Source organism: Eublepharis macularius, chromosome 3 (genome assembly GCF_028583425.1).
Source record: "Eublepharis macularius isolate TG4126 chromosome 3, MPM_Emac_v1.0, whole genome shotgun sequence".
In the NCBI taxonomy this organism is placed as follows: Eukaryota; Metazoa; Chordata; class Lepidosauria; order Squamata; family Eublepharidae; genus Eublepharis; species Eublepharis macularius.
The window spans coordinates 87,837,336-87,857,323 of record NC_072792.1 but is presented as its reverse complement, the minus strand read 5'-3'; the positions used below and the strand labels follow the sequence as shown (position 1 = coordinate 87,857,323).

Here is a 19,988-nt window from a genome sequence, read left to right as displayed (position 1 = left end):
CCCGCAGGAGGCAACGGGGCACACGGTCGCCACACTCCAGCAGCTCCAGCAGAGAGAGGCAGCCAGTCTCCAAGCGCAGGAGGACCTCACGGAAGGAGGGGCGGCGGCGTAGAAGGCACGAGGAATCAAGCTGCGATGGATCCTCAGATGAGTCCTCCTCGTTGGACGAAGGGGCCCCTTGGGAGGAGTATTGGGGCACTGCGGCACATGTCCCGGGCATCCCAGGGTGGGCCCAGAGGCGCAGGGGGGCCCAGCTTGGCAAAGGAGACCCCCGGGGGGTGTGGGATTCTGATCAGGGGGAGGGCTCCCCCCCCTCGGGGACCCCAGGGACAATGAGGACCCCCCGGGGATTCACCTGGCGCGGAAGGTCCGCAAGCGTATCCTAGACGGGTACTACATTGACATCTTCAGCCTGCTCAGGCCGGAGGCTGAGGACGGCAGGGCGCCCCCCCTCCAGGCGGGAAAGGAAAGGGGGCCAGGAGGGAGGTGGCAGACCGCTCCTTCAACAATTGGCTGGAGGGTTTCACCGTCTACATGGGGGTGGTTCAGATTGCGTACCCAGAAAGGGGCTGGCACCTCTCCAATCACTTGAGCAACATGCTGAGGGCCAGGGCGCTGGCAGGGGACATGGCCGCGTTTGACTATGACGAGGCCTTTCGCAAAAGAGCCTCCCACAGCCCCAAGGCCCGGTGGGACCTCATCAGCCAGAAGCTTTGGCTGCTACTGGTTGGTCCTCACATGCGCGGCAAGGGTGAAGGCCCCCGAGGGGGATGCTGGGCGGGCCGCCGGGACAAACCGCGTGGCCTGTGCTGGGAATTCAATCAGGGCAGGTGCCAGCGGCCCAAGTGCCGTTACAAGCACATCTGCGACACGTGTGGGGCCCCCCACCCCCGCCAGTCCTGTACCCGTGGGTCACAGGCCGCGGCGCCCTTTCGGGGGGGCCGGGCCTCCAGTGGTGGGGTGCACAAGGATGGGGGATCCGGCTCCAGTACTGCCCCACCCGCCGCTGGCGGGAAGTAGCTCCGTGAGCACGGAGCTGGGCCTCGCCCACACCCCGGTTCGGGTCGATGCCCTCCGCCCCCTCCTCTCCCGATACCCTAATAAGCTTGCTGCGGCCTTCCTGCTGGAGGGGTTTACAAGGGGCTTCCGCATCCCTTTCACCGGCCCGCGGGTTCCCACCTCCTCGGGGAACCTTAGGTCCGCTAGAGACTTGCCGCAGGTGGTTGCAGCTAAAATAGCCAAGGAGGTGGCGTTGGGCCGGGTGGCGGGTCCCTTTCCCTCTCCTCCCATTTCCAATTTAAGGGTCTCCCCACTGGGCGTTGTCCCCAAGAAGGCCCCGGGGGAATACAGGCTAATCCACCATCTCTCTTACCCCCGGGGGTCATCAGTTAACGACTTCATTCCTCAAGAGCTATGCACTGTGAAGTACGCCTCCTTCGACCAGGCAGTCTGCCTGGTGCGGTTCTGCGGGCCCGGGGCCCTTATGGCCAAATGCGACGTGGAGTCCGCCTTTAGATTACTGCTGGTTCACCCGTCAGATTTCTGCTTACTGGGGTTCAAATTCGAGGGGGGATGGTACGTGGACTGGGCCATGCCGATGGGGTGCTCCGTGGCATGCGCCGCCTTCGAAACATTCAGTACCTTTATTGAATGGGCAGCCAAGGGCCGCATGGGGTCCCCGCACATCAGCCACTACCTTGACGATTTCCTGATAATGGCGCCCCCGGTGGCGACACGTGCACGTCTCGGCTGTAGGCATTCCAATCCCTGGCCGCCGAGCTGGGGGTCCCTCTCGCGCAGGAAAAGACAGAGGGCCCCACCACCCGGCTCACCTACCTCGGCATCGAGCTAGACTCCGAGGCAGGGCTTTCCCGCCTTCCCCTCGACAAGCTGGGCCGCTTACGAGACATCGTCTCAGGCACCCTGACCCGGGAGAAGTGCACTCTCAGGGAGCTGCAGGCCATCATTGGGCACCTAAATTTTGCCTGCAGGGTGGTTGCCCCAGGGCGCGCCTTCTGCTCCTGCCTCGCCAGGGCCTGTAGGGGGGCATCCGCGCCCCACCACCATATCCGCTTAACGGCAGGAATCAAGGAGGACCTCAGGGTGTGGCTAGAATTTTTGTCCCATTATAATGGGGTCTCCCTGTGGCAGACTCCCTTATCCCCGGGCTCCGGCCTGCAGGTTCAATCGGACGCGGCCGGCAGCCTGGGATTTGGCGTTTATTTTGAGGGGAGGTGGTGCACACAACGATGGCCTCCCTCCTGGGCCGGCTTGGGGATCCTGAGGGACCTTACCTTCTTGGAATTCTTTCCCATTCTGGTCGCAGTGACCATCTGGCGGGAGCAGTTTAGGGACAGGCGCGTTCTCTTCTGGTGCGACAACCAGGCCGCCGTGCAGGTCATCAACAAGCAGTCCTCTCGCTCTGAGCGGGTCATGCGTCTCGTTCGCCGTTTCGTCTTATGCTGCCTTGCATTTAACATTTCCTTTTCCGCTCGCCATGTAGCAGGTTTGGATAACGGCATCGCGGATGCACTATCCGCGAGAGGTTCTTCAGCTTGGCTCCCGAGGCCAGCCGCACACCCGACCCATTTCCAGCAGCTCTGTCGGCAGTTGGCGAAGCACCGTGATGGAAGGGATCCTGAATTCAGTGGCACCATCAACCCGGCGAGCTTACACCAAGGCTGTGACACGCTTCCTGGCCTTCGCCGCGAGCAACAACAAGCGGGCCCCCTGGCCGGCATCCCGCACGTCGGTGCTGCAGTACCTAGCACACATGCGGGGCCAGGGTCTCGCGCCCAGGACCATGCGGGCGGCCCTGGCAGGCATCTCCTTCTTTAGCAGGGCAGAAGGGCTTCCAGACCCCTGCGATTGTTTCGAGGCCCGCTGGGCCATAGAGGGATGGGGCGGCTTTCCCCTCGCCCTCCTGACCAGCGGAGACCTATCACCTTCTCCATCCTGGAGGCACTTCTCAAGGCGGTTCCCAGCATATGCTGGACCGCCTACGAGGCGCGGCTCTTCCGGGCGGCCTTCACGATGGCCTTCTTCGGGGCCTTCCGTGTCAGCGAGCTGGTAGTTGGCTCCCGCTGGGACGGTTCGGGCAGGGCGATTGCCCTCAGGGATGTTTCCGCTTCCAGGCACATGGTGGCTATCACCGTGAGGAGGTCGAAAGCGGATCAGCTGGGACGGGGGGTTGCCGTGCGCCTACGGGCCCTGCGAGGCCAGACCCTATGCCCCGTCGCGGCGGTCCGGGCCTACCTGGCAGTCCGCCCTCCCTCCCCGGCCCCTTCCTGGTTCACGGCGATAGTTCTCCGGTCACCCGGTACCAGTTCGTCTCCATTCTGCAAGCAGGACTCCAGGCCTCCGGCCTCCCCCCCCACGGAATTCGCCTCTCACTCCTTTCGCATTGGGGCCGCCACGGCAGCGGCGGGCCTGGGCCTCCCCGACCGGGTTGTCCGGCGCCTCGGCCGCTGGAGGTCGAGGGCCTTTCTCTCCTACATCCGCCCCTCACGGGTCCTCGCTTGCTGACCCTGTCTTGTGTTCCTCCCGTCTCCAGGTCACCGAAGGAAGGTGTGGATTTGTGGCCACAGCATCGTCCACTGGGCCGGGAAGTATGCGGCGGTGTCCGGATGGGGGGCCCACCTTGGACTGGACGATGCTGTCGAGATCCGCTGGATTGGAGACCGCGGCATGCTGTGGGAGGCACTGGTACCCACCTTGGTCCACCAGGCCCGCCGCCTGGGGTCACCTGACGCGCTTATCATCCAGCTGGGTGAGAACTATCTGGGAAGGCGGGAAGGACCGGAGCTCCAACGGGCAATGTGCAAAGATTTGGACTACCTGCGGGGGCTGTTCCCAGGGACTTTCTTCCTCTGGTCGGACTTGCTCCAGAGGCGGGTGTGGCGCTACGCGCGGCATCCAGAAAAGGTCGACGGAATCCGCCAGCGGGTGGCCCGGGCCATGGCACGTTACATCATGGAGGCACGGGGCTTGCTGATCGTGCACCCGGACATTTCTTTTCGGCTGGAGGCGCTCTTTCGCCCAGACGGGGTTCATTTGTCATCCTGGGGGCAGGACATCTGGCTTCAGGACCTGAGGGATGGCCTGTTGGAATGGTTGAGGTTGTAGGAGCGTTGGCGGGAGCTCCTGGGGTGGCTCTGGTGGCGGTGGTCATGGGATCGGATCTCTTTTCGGGGATCAGGGCACGCCCTGGTTCCCTGGAAGGGGGATCCCCTTATGGGATCTTGGGAGTGAGGACGGATTTGCATGCCCAGCTCGGGGGCTGTCAGGGAGGACTCACTCCCAGGTGGCAGGGGGGATCATGCAGGGGTGTACACCCAGATGATCTCCCCCCCCGAATGCCACTCCTGGTTTTCCCCCCCTTCAGCGCGGGTCTGAGGGGGATGGGGTCATCGGCTGGCAGGCGGGCCAGCCGATGCTATTGTGGGATCCGATCCTCATGACTGCCAATGCTCCTGTTGCTGTTTTCTGTCAATAAAGTTTGGCCATGTTTTCTTCCATATGCGCTGTGTCTGGGGTTGTTCTTGCCGCGCCACTGCACTCCTGGGACCCTTAACAATAGGCAGCAAACTCCCGTTGAAAACCTGTGACCACATATTTGGGAGAAATGCGAATGAAATGCGTCTGTTTAATGAGGTAATGTGACCGGCACTCGGGATTGCGTGGGGAATGCGGGGAACATGTGACTTAGAATGAGTAATGTGGATTTGCCCCATGTTTGGGACCAAAACCAGTTAATAATTAAAACACTCAATGTCAATTGCAAATAAAACCATTACAGCTGCAAGTAAGCAATGGACAATAAATAACTGCACAATAAATCAATAGTACAGATGTTCAAGAAAGTCCTACATGCCCACTTGAACAGTTGCCAGCATTTATTGTTTTATGTAGAATATAAAAAGAGGAACCCACTCAAAACATATTCTGTTACAAACAGTGCTCAACACAAGTGAGTGGTAAGCACAGTCAAAAACACTGAAGACATTCACAATAAAGTGATATAGTCACAGGTAAATCACAATAATAAAGAACAAGTCAAAAGAACAATGAAAAACAGGTGCATGTATCCACGCTCAGTCACCAGGTAAGTACAGGTAAGTACAAGTATGAAAGTCAAAGTCCATATAACAGGGAGCCCTGCAATTTGCAGGTGAAGAAAATACACAAGGCTGCACGAAGCAGAGCCACAACGCCCTACAAGCAGCACCGGCTTGTTCCACTGTTTCATTGTCCTGACCTCCTCAGGGTGCAAACCCATTCATTTCAGTGGCATTCCATTTGAACACCGAGAAAATTATTTCAGAAATGTGCTTTATAGATTGTGCTCAAAGTTACTGCAACCAAATGGGCATCATTCACTTCAGGGGTATGTTGCAGTGGAGGCGGGTCAAATGAGTAAACATTTGGCATAGGCAGTACCTATAAATGATTTATTGTCCTTTGGAAACAATATCAGTTTAACTCTTTATGGTTATCTTGTTTATGTTTAACACTGTTTTGTGAACTTTGGAAGTTTTTTTATTCTTGTAGTAGTTGTTTTTATAAATATTCTGACATGTTTTGTTCTAAAAACATCAATTTCATTTTGATTGCAGCTAGGGAAAGAAAAATTCCATAAATCTCAACACTGGAGTTACTGCAACAGAGTTTCTATGTTGGTGGGAGAAGACAAACCTGGAATAGGAGGTGAACCTTTGCTTGGACAGAAACTGAAACCTAAGTATAGCATTTTTCCTAGAGGTGTTGGAAATGATGCACCTTCATGGGTAGCATTTGATAAACAGGTATGCTGAAAGCAGTGCATTGAAGTACTTGTTTCCTATGTATTTAGGATGGAAGATGAATTTTGTTCTGAGGGTCAAAACACATGATACTCAGGGGCAAGTGTCAGATCCTGCTATGATCCCTGGGAATTGTAGTTTAAAAAAACCATCTGCTCCATGTGATTCTCTGCTGGGGAGAGAGGGGGGAGTTTCACACACACACACACGCACGCACACACTCTTTCTTTCAAAAATTCTCTGAGAACTTGGGATGGGAGTGGGTGGGGGAACGACGTAACAAGAGACAGAAAAAAAAAGTAGAGGTGTTTTACGAGCAAGAGAGAAATCTGTCCGTCCCGACAGGGAATCACAGCTCGGATTCACCCCACCCCACCTCCATCTCTGAGCTGAAGCAAAACCAGCTGGTTTGATTTTTGAAAGAGAATCAGTCTCTCTCTGAGAGAATCTCATTGAAAGACAATCTTTTCAGTTGAGTGGCTGTTCTTTGCAAGAAATTACACTTCGCTCGGAGAGGGGTGGGGTTTTTAGACTACTAGCAGATATTGCGGGACCAATCAGGTGCTTTTCATGTGAAGTTTATCTCCTGTGTTCTGACTCTCAGGTGCAGTAGGATGATGAGGCAAAGTTTCTCAAAGTACAGTCGTAAACAGAGATACTTCCTTCTATGCCAGTTAACTTTAGTGGGCTTTGAAAGGGCATCACTCTTATGGGACCACACTGTCAGTGGTGGGTAGGATTCCTATTTATCACAGGTTCAGAGACTGACCCCCTCCAACACTCTTTTGTCATTTGTCTTTCGCCACTTGACATCTAGCTTGGCCATTGCCTACCCCCTTCCCAGTGAGGCCTCCAGTATTCTGTGTACATGCATGTAATATGGATGCTCCTTTCCCTGCAGAATCTCTCCTTTGGCTTCTCTTTCTATCTTGGCCATCTGCCCCACCAGTTGGTCTTCTGCAGTTCCATTCACATGTTTGCGGTATGAAGTCCCTGTCTGTGAAAGTGCCCCTCTGCATTCTTTTTCTTAGCCTGCTTTTCATTTATTTTTATTTTATTTACTTTTTTATACCCTCCTTTTCTCCCTATTGGTGACCCAAAGTGGTTTACAACATTCTCCACTTCCCCATTTTATCCCCACAACAGCCCTATGGGGTAGGTTAATCTGAGAGTGTGACTGGCCCAAGGTCACCCAGTAGGTTTCCATGGCAGAGTGGGGATTTGAACCGAGGCCTCCCAAATCTTAGTCCAACACTCTTACCAGCCACCACCCATCCCCACTAGTCAGGCCTCAAATGTTCTGAAGATGTACTTAGCCCCCACCCTCCGAGAAAGCGACTCTTTTTCTTATAGAGAGGCTCTGTGTTGCAAATGCAAGTGAGGGACACTGGATGACTCTTGGAGGTAGGGGGATCAGGGCCATCAGAAAGAGAAGGCAAGGGAGAGGTTCTGCTAGGAGGGAAGTTTCAAAAGTTGCTCATGCTGACAGTACTTTTCCTGGTGCTTGTCTTGTGTTTCCTGTCACTAACCTTTTGGGGGCATTTACCATAGTGCTGAGCTTGTTACAGGTGACAACACTGGCAGCTCCTACACATCTGTAAGGTCATGTGATTTCTTGTCGTGTGGCTATGATACCACAGGATGTCTCGTCATTTGATCTCAGTGTTTCACATGCTGCTACCTGGGCATTAAGGGTGGATCCTGGATATGGAAACTTGAAGATGACTGCACTAATGATATGACCTAATCTTGGGATCTGGGTGTAAATCAGTGAACCACTAACTGGATGTAGTGTAGTATCCAACAGCATGAGCTATGAAGTTCCTGTTCAAATCTCACCCTATCCATCAGTAAATTAGTTGGACTTAGACAAGCCACTGTTTCTCAGCCTCACCCCATCATCTGCAATATGAAAGTAGTAATAGTTTTTACTGGGCTGTTGAGAAGATTATATAGACAATGAGGTACTTTCAGCGATAAAAAAAAATCTGTTGCAGCCAAAACAACAAAAGGCTCTTCTTCCTTGGAGGTATTTAAGAAGAGGCTAGATGGCCACGTGACAGCAATGATGATTCTATGTCTCAGTATGAATGTAGGCAGATCAGGAGAGGGAGGACATGAAGGGATGAGCTGGTGCTAGGCTCTCGTGGCCCTTCTTTACATGCCTAGGATAATGCCAAGCACCACTTGGGGTAAGGAAGAAATTTTCTCCAGGCCAGATTGGCCGGGTATCCTGGAGGTTTTTTGCTTTCCTCTGGGCATGGAGCAGGGACCACTGGGGGAGTGGGGGGAGATAGCTGTGAATTTCCTGCATTGTACAGGGAGTTGGACTAGATGACCCTTCCAGCCCTATGTTTCTGTGTCTGTTTGGCAACTTAAAGACTCTAACAATTGTAGTATAAGCTTTCATAAGCCCACCTGGGTCAAGTGCAATAAGTCCCAAGTAGTACTATTGAGGTGCTTGGCCTGCTTGTCGAAATTGCCCTTGATGGGTGGGTCGCACATGGTTGCCAACATGTACGACTCCTTCTCGGTGAGGGGCTGCAACTGGGACACAATGCCCCATTGCAGCCTTCTCATGAGTGTGCACCCTCCTGGAACAAGGTCTGCACAACCTGCGTCTGGGTGCAGGAGGAGGCCATAGCACTATGAAGCATATGCACCAGAGGAATGACCAGATCCAGGGTTGTTGTGTCAGATGAGACTGTGACAGTGAATTCCTTGAAGGGCCTCAGTACCTCAACCATCTGTGAGATGGTGAGCCAGTCCTCTAGGCAGGGAAAAAACTTGTTAAATGTCACTAATGGGTGGCCTGTTTATCTATAGACTTCGAGTAGAACCTAAACTCTTCTTAATTCCTACACAAGCCTATTAAATGGGAAAAACTCTCTTTGGTCCCTAAAAGCTACCTACTAAGTTTTAATTTACAAGACCTACAACTAGCCTACCTTAAAACACTGTTTAAAAGTTCACAACCCTCTGTGAATACCCACCCAAACACAACTAGGTAATTTAAATTAACAAACAGAACTAAGCCCCTCAACAAACACCCCCTAGAAGAAAAACAACCTACAAAAATTGAACACCTGACCAAACCAAACTATTATGACAACAGAAAACAGAACCCAGTTAAAAAAAGCACCATCCAAACTTCTGTAAAGAAAGAGCAAATTCCAACAAATGGAGAAAACAGCCCTCCCCCACCAGAAGAAGTGAATTTAATAAAATTAACAGGAACGATCAAAACCAAAACAACCAATCATCCACAACAAGATAATACAAAAGACATCCCAAGAAGAACAAACAATAAAATTAACAGTAAATATAACCAATTTCAAAAGCCAGAAACCAAAGCCCCTCGCCACAAAAGCCCAAGCACCCTCCCACAGAGCAAAAAAGCAGTTTTTAAAATGCAAAGTAAAAAAAAACCCTTTTCCCTTCCCCCAACTCTATCCCTCCCAGACACCAAGCCAACCTGCTCCCCCTCCAAGAGAGGAGCCAATGAGTCTATGACTCTCAAACCAGGCAACAGGAGAAGTCCTCCAGGTGCAGCAGGTCTCAGCAGGCAGCAGCAGTCAGGAATCCACTCACTGGGCATCAGGCTCCAGTCGCAGTCCAAATCTGAATTGCACACCCCTAATTCTAATTGTGAAATCCTATCCAGAGTGACTCCAATCTGGACTCCAGATTTAGAATGGAGTAATTCTGCTTAGGATTTGTTAGTTTGTTAACAACAACAACCATAATAACAACATATTGTTACTTTGGACGAGATGGATCAGAAATTCGGTAAATAAAATAGAGAAGTGTTCTGGAAAGCCTTCAAATGCTTTTAAAAGACCACCACTACTAGAATATTAGGGGTTGGTTGGTTTATGAGGGGTATTCAAGGAGCCCAGTGTGATTTATGTTTGAGTTCTCCACTGCCAAAAAGCCCAAACCTGGTAACAAGATAGTTTGTTTTGAAGATCACAAAATAACACTTGCCTACTAGCAACGCAAGGCCTGACTACCCTTTCATACTGGATTAATCAAGCCAGCAGGTGGTGCTTAAATAGCATTCTTCTCTTTCACCGCTAACATTATAAATTGCATTATACACTTGTATAGTAATGTAATTTTAGCAATTTCAGAAATGTACGTGTGATACAGATTTCATATTATTTTGTGACTTTTCTGCATGAAGTTTACTGTTTACTGTTTTCATCATTACAGAGTATGTGTGTGTCTTTAATGTGTTAAATAAATGACTGTATAGGGGTAAACATATTTCTCAGCTGTACCCAAAACAACAGATAATTGTGTAACATTTTAAAGACTAACAAATATGATGGCAGAAGCTTTCATTAGCCATTTCATCAGCCATTTCATCAGCTGTGTGAAATTTTATACCCATGGGGCAGAAATATATATGCCTGAGTACATGCAGGGCAGGAGAGAAAAATCTATTAGAAAGGGAGGCCAGAAGATCCACCAGGCCAAGGTGTAGATGTGCTACATTACAGGGAACAGATGAAAATAAGTGTTTAAGGTACCACAAGACAAACCTTTGTTGTTTTGAATGCATATAAGAATATGAAGCTTTGCAGCTCTTAGACTGTGTTCACATGCTCATTCTATTTGTACTAAGCATTAATTTTGTTAATGAGAGAATCTGGAAAAAAATCAATTATATATTCCAGTCCATGTAGATTTTGTGTTCACTTTGCAGAATTGTTTAAGAAGCAACCAGTTTAAATTTCTTGAGTGAAGATGAAACTCAGTGAGGTAAAGCGCCAGATTGAAATTCAAACTTCTAGAACCAAATGTTTATTTACTTCATTTATACCTCACCTTTCTCCTCAATGGGGACTCAAAGCAGTTTACAGTGTTCCCCTCTCCTTGGTTTTATCCTGTGTATTTATACTGCCATATTGTATATTTGTGCGGTGCTTACTGTTGCTGTATATTTATACTGCCTTACTTAATGTACATCCTTTGCTTACAACACACACTGTGTGTTGATTTTGTTGATTTGTGCTTTCTGTACAGGTATTGTCTTTTGATGCTTATTTTGATGAAGAAGTTCCTGACAAAAATCAAGAGCTGTACAGAATAAGACATTGTAAAATATATTTCTACCTAGAAGATGACACAATTCAGGTGGTTGAACCCAAGGTGATGAATAGTGGAATCCCACAAGGTAACATTAATGTGAATGGGCTTGTGTACAGTCTGCCAAGAGGAAGGATTAAGGGTGCAAACTTCTGGGGGCCCTTGAGTCCTGCTGAGCCAGGCAAGATGCCACTGAAAGTTAGTAGTAGCATCTTTGTTCTAATTTAGTGTACTGTGTGTATCTGTCTGAAAGTGAAAGGCTCAAATGCGTTACGAGGGGTTATCCAGAGGGATCCAGAGGTTTCTTGGCAGATATGTTTGCCCATTTGTTTGTTTATCTATCAAACCATTTTTACCCAGACTTTCCTTGTGGTTCAAGGCAGCTTACAATAATGAGATTTCCTAGGACTTATGAGATTCCATTCTTTCCCTTGGAAATAACATCTTATCTGAATGGAGATTTTAAGTGAAACTGGAAAGACGGTACTGAGACATTTTCATATTTTGTGTATTTCCCCATGGATTTCTTGGATAGGAAGGCACCAACTTCTAACTGATAGCTGTAGACCTCTTTTCTGTGTTGTCATAGAGAATCATCTTAAGGCAAAAATTAAAACCTATAAGCACTAGTGGTAAACCGAAAAATCAGTATATAATCAAAATGTGTTGGGTCTGGACTAAGTTATAGTTTGGAATGGACATTTAAATGCCAGATTAAGATATATGTAAATCAAGGAGAGAAGGCGAGAACAATAACCTTGAAAGATACATACGAATTCTGTTTATCTTTCTGAACTCAGAATGCTTTTGCAAGTGATAATTTTTTAAACATTTCATGTTCAGGGATGGACAGTGTGGGGGGACTTACACTATGTAAACTCCTGTCAATTGAACCCCAGATGATTGCTGTTCTCTGGTATGGAAACATTATGGTCCATCCCTTGGGGTTATCTCATGTTCCTCCTGTGGTTGAGATCCCAGCCAGAGACTAGTTAAGAAGGAGCTGGCCAACTTCCCCAAGGTCAGCCAGTTGCACAGGAATGAGAAGCTGCCTGCTGGCAAGTTTCCCCAAGGATGAAAAGGAAAATGGAAAGTGCAGTCAGGAACATAAGGCTGCTGTCACATCCCCCCAGCTCCAGTGAATCACTGACTATCTTAAGGCATCTGATGTTTCCAAATGCTTCAAAAATTGGCAGTGTATATACTTATGATCAGGTCTTCTTTGTTGGAAGAGGATAACAGAGCATACAGGCCATTAGGTGAAAAGGAAAAATATACTGAGAAAGTGTTTTTTGTTCCACTGTCTGGGAACTATTTTTTCTCAGTACATTGAGGTAGACCCACTGACCTTGGGCTAAATGTTCTATGAACAAAAATTTCCTGAAATTTATTGTGAGGATATATTTAAAAGCACAGACCTAAAATCAGTTTTTGATCCCTGCTGTTTTAAGATTTTGGTGCTAAAATTATCATGCTTTTTTGCCTTCTTTGGGGCTAAGAGGGCTCCAGATCATGGGAGAACATACCAAAGTAGTGAAATAATTACTCAAAGAATGGGCCAAACTTTATCTGCCTCCATCTTTGCCTGTCTGCACCAACATAATACTTTCCAAACATAAACACATCCCATTTTAACTCCATACAGAATACAACTGTGTAAGTATTTACAATAATGTATTTTAAAATAATGATGATTACATATGTTTTAATGGGAAAATAGCACTAGTGGCAACATTACAGAGAAACAGCATACACAAAGCCAGTACATACAAAAATACCATGCACAAGCTTATGAGTCCCATTTTAATGTTTCATAGGAAGGTGTATTGATTTTCAAGATAAGAAAAAAGCAGAAAAGGAGATAAAAATCCTTGCTATTCAAATTTGTCAACCACAGGCCATTCTGGGAGGGGCCCGACTGCAGTTTTTTGCTCATTTGATAGTGCAGGAATGACCAGCTGCTCACCAGCCTTATTCCACATTCTTTTTGCTGATAGAAGGGGATGCCAGTCCGTGCCAAAGTCTAAGTGGATCCATTTATACTTTGCTGCAAGCTTAGCCTATTGAAGATCTTGCAGGCCTATCTAAAAACTCACCAACTGTTAAAGGGACCGTCATGTAGTTCTTTGACAAAAGCCAAGCTTTGCAAGATTATTGCATTTTCTGGGAAGTTATTGACAACAATCTTTTCTTCTAGCCAGAAAGAAAGACAAGAAGAACTGATTTGTTGAGGATCAGCCAGGATACTATAGGCACAAGAAGAGTATAAAACTACTTACAATGGGTTGCAAAAGGTTTCCCTCAAATAAGTTCAGCTGGCAAATAGTTATCATAAATAATTGTACACACTATTTGACAACAAATTTATTAGAAGGAATGTACTCAGCTGTATTATCTCCTTCCACCTATGTCCTAACATGACAAAATTGTTAGTGGTATATGCTTGTCAGATAGATCAGTGCTTACTAAGAATACATCTCACAAATTCAATCTTTACATGGAAATAAATATATTAAATAAGAAAAAAATTGTTTTCAGTGAATTTATCGCCATCCTAAAGCGGAAACATCCAGAAATTACTAATTGAGTCTGCTGACTATATACAGTGGTTCTAATTGCCCTTTTGGAATGAAATTTCTGGCCTGGCCAGTGTTAACTGTTTCATTCTTAACTTTTGTACCTAAGAATAGTATTTTCCATATCCATAACATTAGTATGAACTTTGACTTTGGAACATAGATCTTAACTGTATTCCCCATCTACCACCCAATACAGGTACTCTTATTCGGCGTCATCGGATTCCTCTTCCACCTCCTGATGAAGATCAGTTCTATACTGTGGATTATTTCAACCTTGACAGAGATGTGATCTTCTATGGCAGAAGATACAGAATTATAGATTGTGATCAGTTCACCAGAAATTTTTTGAGGAAGATGGGAGTCAGACTAAATCCTTCAGTAAATCGTCCAGATGATCCCTATACCAAAGAACGTCAAAAGGTTAGATACTGGCTAATGAAACTAGGTTGCAATTGAAAATATTTATATAGATCATAAAAGATGAACTTCATGGGAGGAAATTTAAAAAGCAGAGATAATACATTTGTGGCTATATTGTATTTGGTCAAGAGAAACAAGTTCCATCAAAAGACCATATAATACAATAAAATGTATTTTGTTTATTTCCCTAAGTGATTAGCAATATTCTCTTTCTATTGAAAGGCCTAAGAACAAAGAAGCAAAATTACATCAAATTTGTTTCTGTATAAATACCTTTTATCATTGCAAAATGGGATAGTTTCAAAGATGATTGAGATTTTACTAAATGTCATTTGTTTGTTGTGTATTGCACAGTTTCAGATAGTAACTGGTATCTTTAGATAGATAGTGTGAATCAGGTATACTGTATTGCTGCAGCTAGCAGACCACTTCTTTGTTAAGTTAATGATTCAGAAAACTCAGCTGAAGTTTCTTCAATCAGAGTTAGTTATTAGAGGAGAATCTCCTAATAGCATTGTATCCATCAGAGCCTGAACAGGGTGATCCAGGTGAGAGGAGGGTTCAGATATGTACGTATACATGAAGAACAGCAGCTTTGCCTTTGGAAGAGACTGAGGAGCAGGCAGCTGTTAGTTGGCCGAAGCACTATAGTGTCATTTTCTTTCTCTTTGCAAGTGTGCTAAACATGTTTAATAGGGGGAAACCTCAATTGAACTTGCATTTTACATGTATCTGCAAAAGCACACTGGTCAGAAAGCAGGGACAGACGAAGCCTCTTCTTTTTCCACACATACACTTGCCATCCCATCATCTGCAACCATTTTGAAGGTGAGTGCAGTCACCCCATAGGAGTATCTCTTTGCCTCTACTTGTATTCTGTTTATATATTTGTAAATAAAACACATATTTCAAAGATGTCATACAATTCCAGTGCTGTCCCAGCCACAGGGAACCAGCCCAGGTAATGTCTTTTAATGAGTACAACATTAATAAATTATTCATCGTCGTGCCTTCTGTGCAATCCCGCATGAGAATTGCATATGTGCAGACCAGCCACAGACATATCAAAAGCTCCAAAAGGCATGAGATGCTTGCCTGGCCTTTTCACGCACTTTTTCAGTAGGCATGGCTATAAAAGGCGGGATGACCAGATCCCTCCCTCAGTAATTCTTTAGCTGCCACTGAAGAAGGATGTGCTTCAAGTTTCTCTTCGACTCCAAGCAGAGTGGTTCCAAGATGGCCCAATCTGATGGGCACAACAAATGCCCAGCAGGAATGGGCATCACACCTGAAAACGGCTCTTCAGAAGTCATCCCTGAAGGGTCTCCGATTCCGAAGTGACTAAAGCCACTAAGAAAGGACCGCAGCACGCAGAATGGGCCTCCTCAGTACCTCATACTTCGTCTCCAAGTGCCGATAATACAAACCAGTTGGTTCCTATTAAAGATTGTCCCCCCCCCCTCGGTCTTCTTCTGAGTTGCCATGGGAAAAAAAGCCAAGCTAAAGTCAAGGCATGCTGATAAGCACCTGACTGACACCACAGAAGAAGAAACAATCCTCAGCTTTGGCTCCATCTCCCTCAGTGGCATCTAGTTCACGTTCAGTTCCAAGAACTCCATTGCCAACTCCTAGGAGTCAATCAGCTTCAGTTCCTGCTGTTTCTAAACAGCAAAATGCCAGATTTCCTTAAACTAGGAATGACTTTATCTCCATTACTACCTTCCCCAGTGCGACCTGCACAGAAGAAAGCGGCTTCTTTGGCACCAACTGACACTGAGAGTTGTCTAGAGGTCAGGAGTCATAGAAGTCCACCGACCTCCTTGGATCCAGTCTTTAAGATTCTCCATTCTGAGGCAAAGGGCCTGGTGGCATTCTCCATCGTGCAGGGGGATGATAGATGTCACAAAAGAAGTTTGGTTGACTCCGGCATCCATGTCAGCAACTTCAAAGAAGTTAGACAACCTTTATAAAACCAAACAAAATGGGGCTGGGTTCTTATTCAGCCATCCTCCTACCAATTCCAGAGTCACAGAAACCCTCCAAAGCAAGGTCCATGGGGTTCTGGCCATTCTGCCATCACAAATAAAAAGTGCAGGAAACTGGATATTTTAGGAAGAACGATTTATGCTTCATTTGCCCTTATCTTCTGTATTGGCAGCTAAGAGGCCATTACGGCTAGGTACCCGTTATTCCTCTCATATAAGATTGGTTCTTAACTGAGTCTTATCCCTGCTGAGAAACAACGCCTCACAAAGATACTGCAGGGAGAAGCCCTTAGACTTTCTAAGCAGCAGATCCTCACTGCAAGACACATTGGGGACTGTGCTGCATGTGCGGTGGCCTTGGCCATCGTGATACGGAGACACACGTGACTTAGAACCGCTGCATTAGCAAAAAACAATGTTGCAATGAGAAGAGAGAAGGGATCTTACCATTTAGGGGGAATGTAATTATAATCTAAGCTAATATAATATTTAAGGGAATTGTACATTGAATATATGAGATATTGAGAAGGAGTAAATAGATATCTCAATGAGGTATACTATATATGATATATAACATAAAATAACGGGTTAGTGGATCAGACTTCACATTATAACATATTATGTGGATGTGCTATATGGTGTTGTGTGCTGTGCTACATTGGTGGCATAGCATACAATATATATATGATATATTACTATAATATATACTATATTGATAGTGTATTTGATGGAGTATATGCCTAAAAGAAAAGAAATAGAATAAATTTAAAGTAAGAGATAGTGTGATCCCTGCTATATATTATACTATATTGTTATGTTATATTGATATGAGATATACTATATTGATAGTATGTTTGATAGAGTTTATGTAAAAGAATAAGAATGTGCTTAGAGTAAGAGATATTATGATTCAAAGTTGGTAGGAAAATATAAATGAAATAGATTTAAGTAATAAGAAGGGTAAAGGGTTGGAAAGCTGTTGGAAGTCAATAGGGAGGGGGGAGGAAAAGGGTGGGGGACAGAGTAAGGGGAAAAATGGGATTATATGTGTTAAATTTGGAAAATTTTCTTTTGTTTTTCCATTCACCAATAAAATTTTATTAAAAAAAAAGAACCGCTGCATTAGCCCCACACCATAGATTATGTGTTGAAGATCTACCCTTCGAGTAAAAAGATCTTTTCTCGTCTACTGCAGACGATGCTCTTAAAAAGGATAAAAGAGGATAAGGAGACTGCTAGGTCCCTAGGCATTATCCCGGTCATACTATATAACAGGGCTTTTTAAAAGGGGGAACGCTCCAGAACGGTGTTCTGGCAGCTCTAGAATCTGGCCATATGATTCCTTTCTCCTTCGGCCCCACAGGCTCTGCAGACGAGGTTAAGCTACTTTGAATTCATTCTGCTTTCTTGGGTGAATGAGAAAGAGAGAGAGAGAGAGTGTGTAAGCAGACGCTGCTCGAGCCTGGTGCAGGCTCTGCAGAGGAGGCTAAGCAGCTTTGAGTTCATTCTGCTTTCTTTTCATTTCTCTGTGTGTGTGTGTTTGTGTGTGTGTGTGTGAGAGAGAGAGCTGGGGCCCAGCACGGGCTCTGCAGAGGAGGTTTAGCTGCTTTGAGTTCATTCTGCTTTCTTTTCATTCCTCTGTGAGTGAGAGAGAGAGAGAGAGAAAGAGCGCAAGCTGGGGCCTGGTGCAGGCTCTGCAGAGGAGGTTTAGCTGCTTTGAGTTCATTCTGGTTTTTTTTCATTCCTCTGTCAGTGAGAGAGAGAGAGGGAGAGAGAGAGGGAGAGAGAGAGTACAACCAGAGCTGCTGGGGCAGGCTCTCCAGAGGAGGTTAAACTGCTTTGAGTTCATTCTGCTTTCATTTCATTCAGGGGTTTCTGTGTATGTGTGTTGTGCTTTGAGTTCATTCTGTTTTATTTTCATGGGGGGGTAGGAGCTGTGTGTGTGTGTGTGTGCTGCTTTGAGTTCATTCTGCTTTCTTTTCATGGCGGTGGGTGGGGCTGTGCATGTGTGTGTTGCTTTCATTCTTTTGTTGACTGAAGTCGACATTGTTATGGTTCCCACGGCTTTTGAATGTAGATTGGTTCTGTGTTAGTTAAATATATATGATATGGTTATTTGTATTAGATAAAATATCAGTTATGGTTATTCCAGTTTTATGCTAGGAATGGGTAGCTGTGTCCAAGTCACAGAAGGCTTTCATCAATATATTCATCAGCATATAGGTATTCTTATGTCTTAATAGCTGCAACTCAAATGGTTCTCCCCACCCTCAGCTAATTAACATCACTGAAATTGCAGTGGACATATGGATGTTAAGGAAGTTTTTATGAATATTGTTTGTCTGGGACATTGGAATATTTATAAACATTCTACAATGTCACAACAGCTTAGCCATTGGTAAGATAGAGTTGGCAGGCAACAAAAAAAGCCATTTTAAACTAAGTATAAATCTAATGCAGCTAAAGTTGAGTATCTAATTTTGAATTGCTCCGGTAAAGCAAAACCCTCCCTGAAAATTTGAAAATTCAAAAATTCAATATTTTTAGTTTAGGAATTTCAGACTCGGTGGAATTTTGAGAAAGAATTTTGGAATTTTTTCCCTACACTGACAGAGGGAATCTGTTAGAATTTAGATTTGTGAGATGGGTTTTGGATTTTTAGAGGCCCCCTCCTTGAATATTTTAAAATATGATTCCAAAGAAATGAAATGTTTGGGAAAGGGAATGGAAGATTTCACTTTTTGTAGAGGATACAGAAAGGGAAAAAACCCTTTCTCATAATAGTGTAATTTCCCAAGCTTACTAACATTTATCTTGTCGCAGTGCATTGTGCCGGGTTCCAGGAAGTGACGGCACTTCCGGGAGTGACGTCACTTCTGGAAGTGACATCATCATGCATTTCCGGGAGTGCTGACATGCTTCATGCGCGCACATGTGATAATAGAGAGTTCCACCATCTCTTTTCCCAGAAAAAAAGCCCTGCCATATAAGCACCGGTTCCCTCCTAGGCCTTATCCTTATTAAAATCCCTCATCTTTTCCCCTCCCTGTTGGTCTATCCCTGCCACTACATGCATGGGAAGAAATCACCCAGGAGCTCAGGGTACTGTCTATAGTCTGGGATGACTACTCTCAGGAGTTGATTACTGTTCCTCCAGATGTTCCTTCCCAGTCAAGGCTTATCCTAACTCAAACACTATTGAAGAAAGAAGTACAAAGCTTGTTGCTGAAACAAGCAATAGAACCAGTTCCGAACCATAGTTCCAAAGGGGTTTATTCCCACTATGGTGGACAAGAAGTTAGGGGCTCACGCCCTATCTTAGATCTCCATTTTTGAACAAGTTTATTGTTCCAAAAAAGTTTATAATGTTGTCATTAAAGGATGTTTTACCCCTCCTAGAAAACTACTGTTGGTTCGTTACCTTCAATTTGAAGAACACTTACTTTCAGGTGCCAATACATATTCATTACAGAAAATATCTCAGTTTTCAATGCGATTCCAAAAGGTTCCCGCACAAGGCTTTTCCTCTGCCTCTAGGGTGTTTACCAAAGTTATGGCAGTAGTGGTTGGTCACCTCAGGGAAAAAGGTTGCACCACATTTCACTATCTAGACAACTGGCTTATTGTGGGCCAGTCAAGCGAGTCCATTTCTCATCGCACTTCCTTAGTTCTGTCAACCCTCCATCAATTGGGGCTATGAGTCAACTTAGAGAAGTCTTCCTTGGTTCCACAACAAGGGGTAACATTCATGGGAACAGTGTTGGACTCCACACTAGCTGAAGTTTTTCCCACCAGAGAACGAATAATCTGGTTCCTAACCACTCTAAGCAGTATGTTAGGAACCCTGTTAGGGTGTGCAGGCATCAAAGCGCAAGGCAAATCCAAAAACTGTTTTCATGGCCTCTCTGTCACTGACAGTACCGTTTGCCGGCTCTGGCCATTACAAAATTGCTTTGTAAGCATATTCCATTCACACTACCAGAACCTGTACAAGTGGTTCTCGTTTCCGAGGATTATACACAACTCCCTGACCTGGTGGAGCGATGAATTGAACCTAACGGTAGGGACCCTGTTTGGTTCCAAACCCATTCACCTTTCCATCTATACAG

General features: G+C 46.0%; 1 protein-coding gene across 2 annotated transcripts in view; it reads left to right on the top strand.

The window, feature by feature from the left end:
• The window catches only part of EFHC2 (EF-hand domain containing 2), a 59,718-nt gene that overhangs the window by 5,491 nt on the left and 34,239 nt on the right, over positions 1-19,988 (top strand). The window contains exons 1-4 of one of the 2 annotated variants that reach the window (XM_054973953.1): positions 4,635-4,653; positions 5,616-5,804; positions 10,833-10,983; positions 13,671-13,894. In XM_054973953.1, coding sequence (XP_054829928.1) covers positions 4,636-4,653; positions 5,616-5,804; positions 10,833-10,983; positions 13,671-13,894 — 582 coding nt within the window. In that variant the 5' untranslated portion in view covers position 4,635. Of the gene's footprint in view, positions 1-4,634; positions 4,654-5,615; positions 5,805-10,832; positions 10,984-13,670; positions 13,895-19,988 lie in introns of those variants that run through there. The other variant, XM_054973952.1, reaches the window with a different exon arrangement.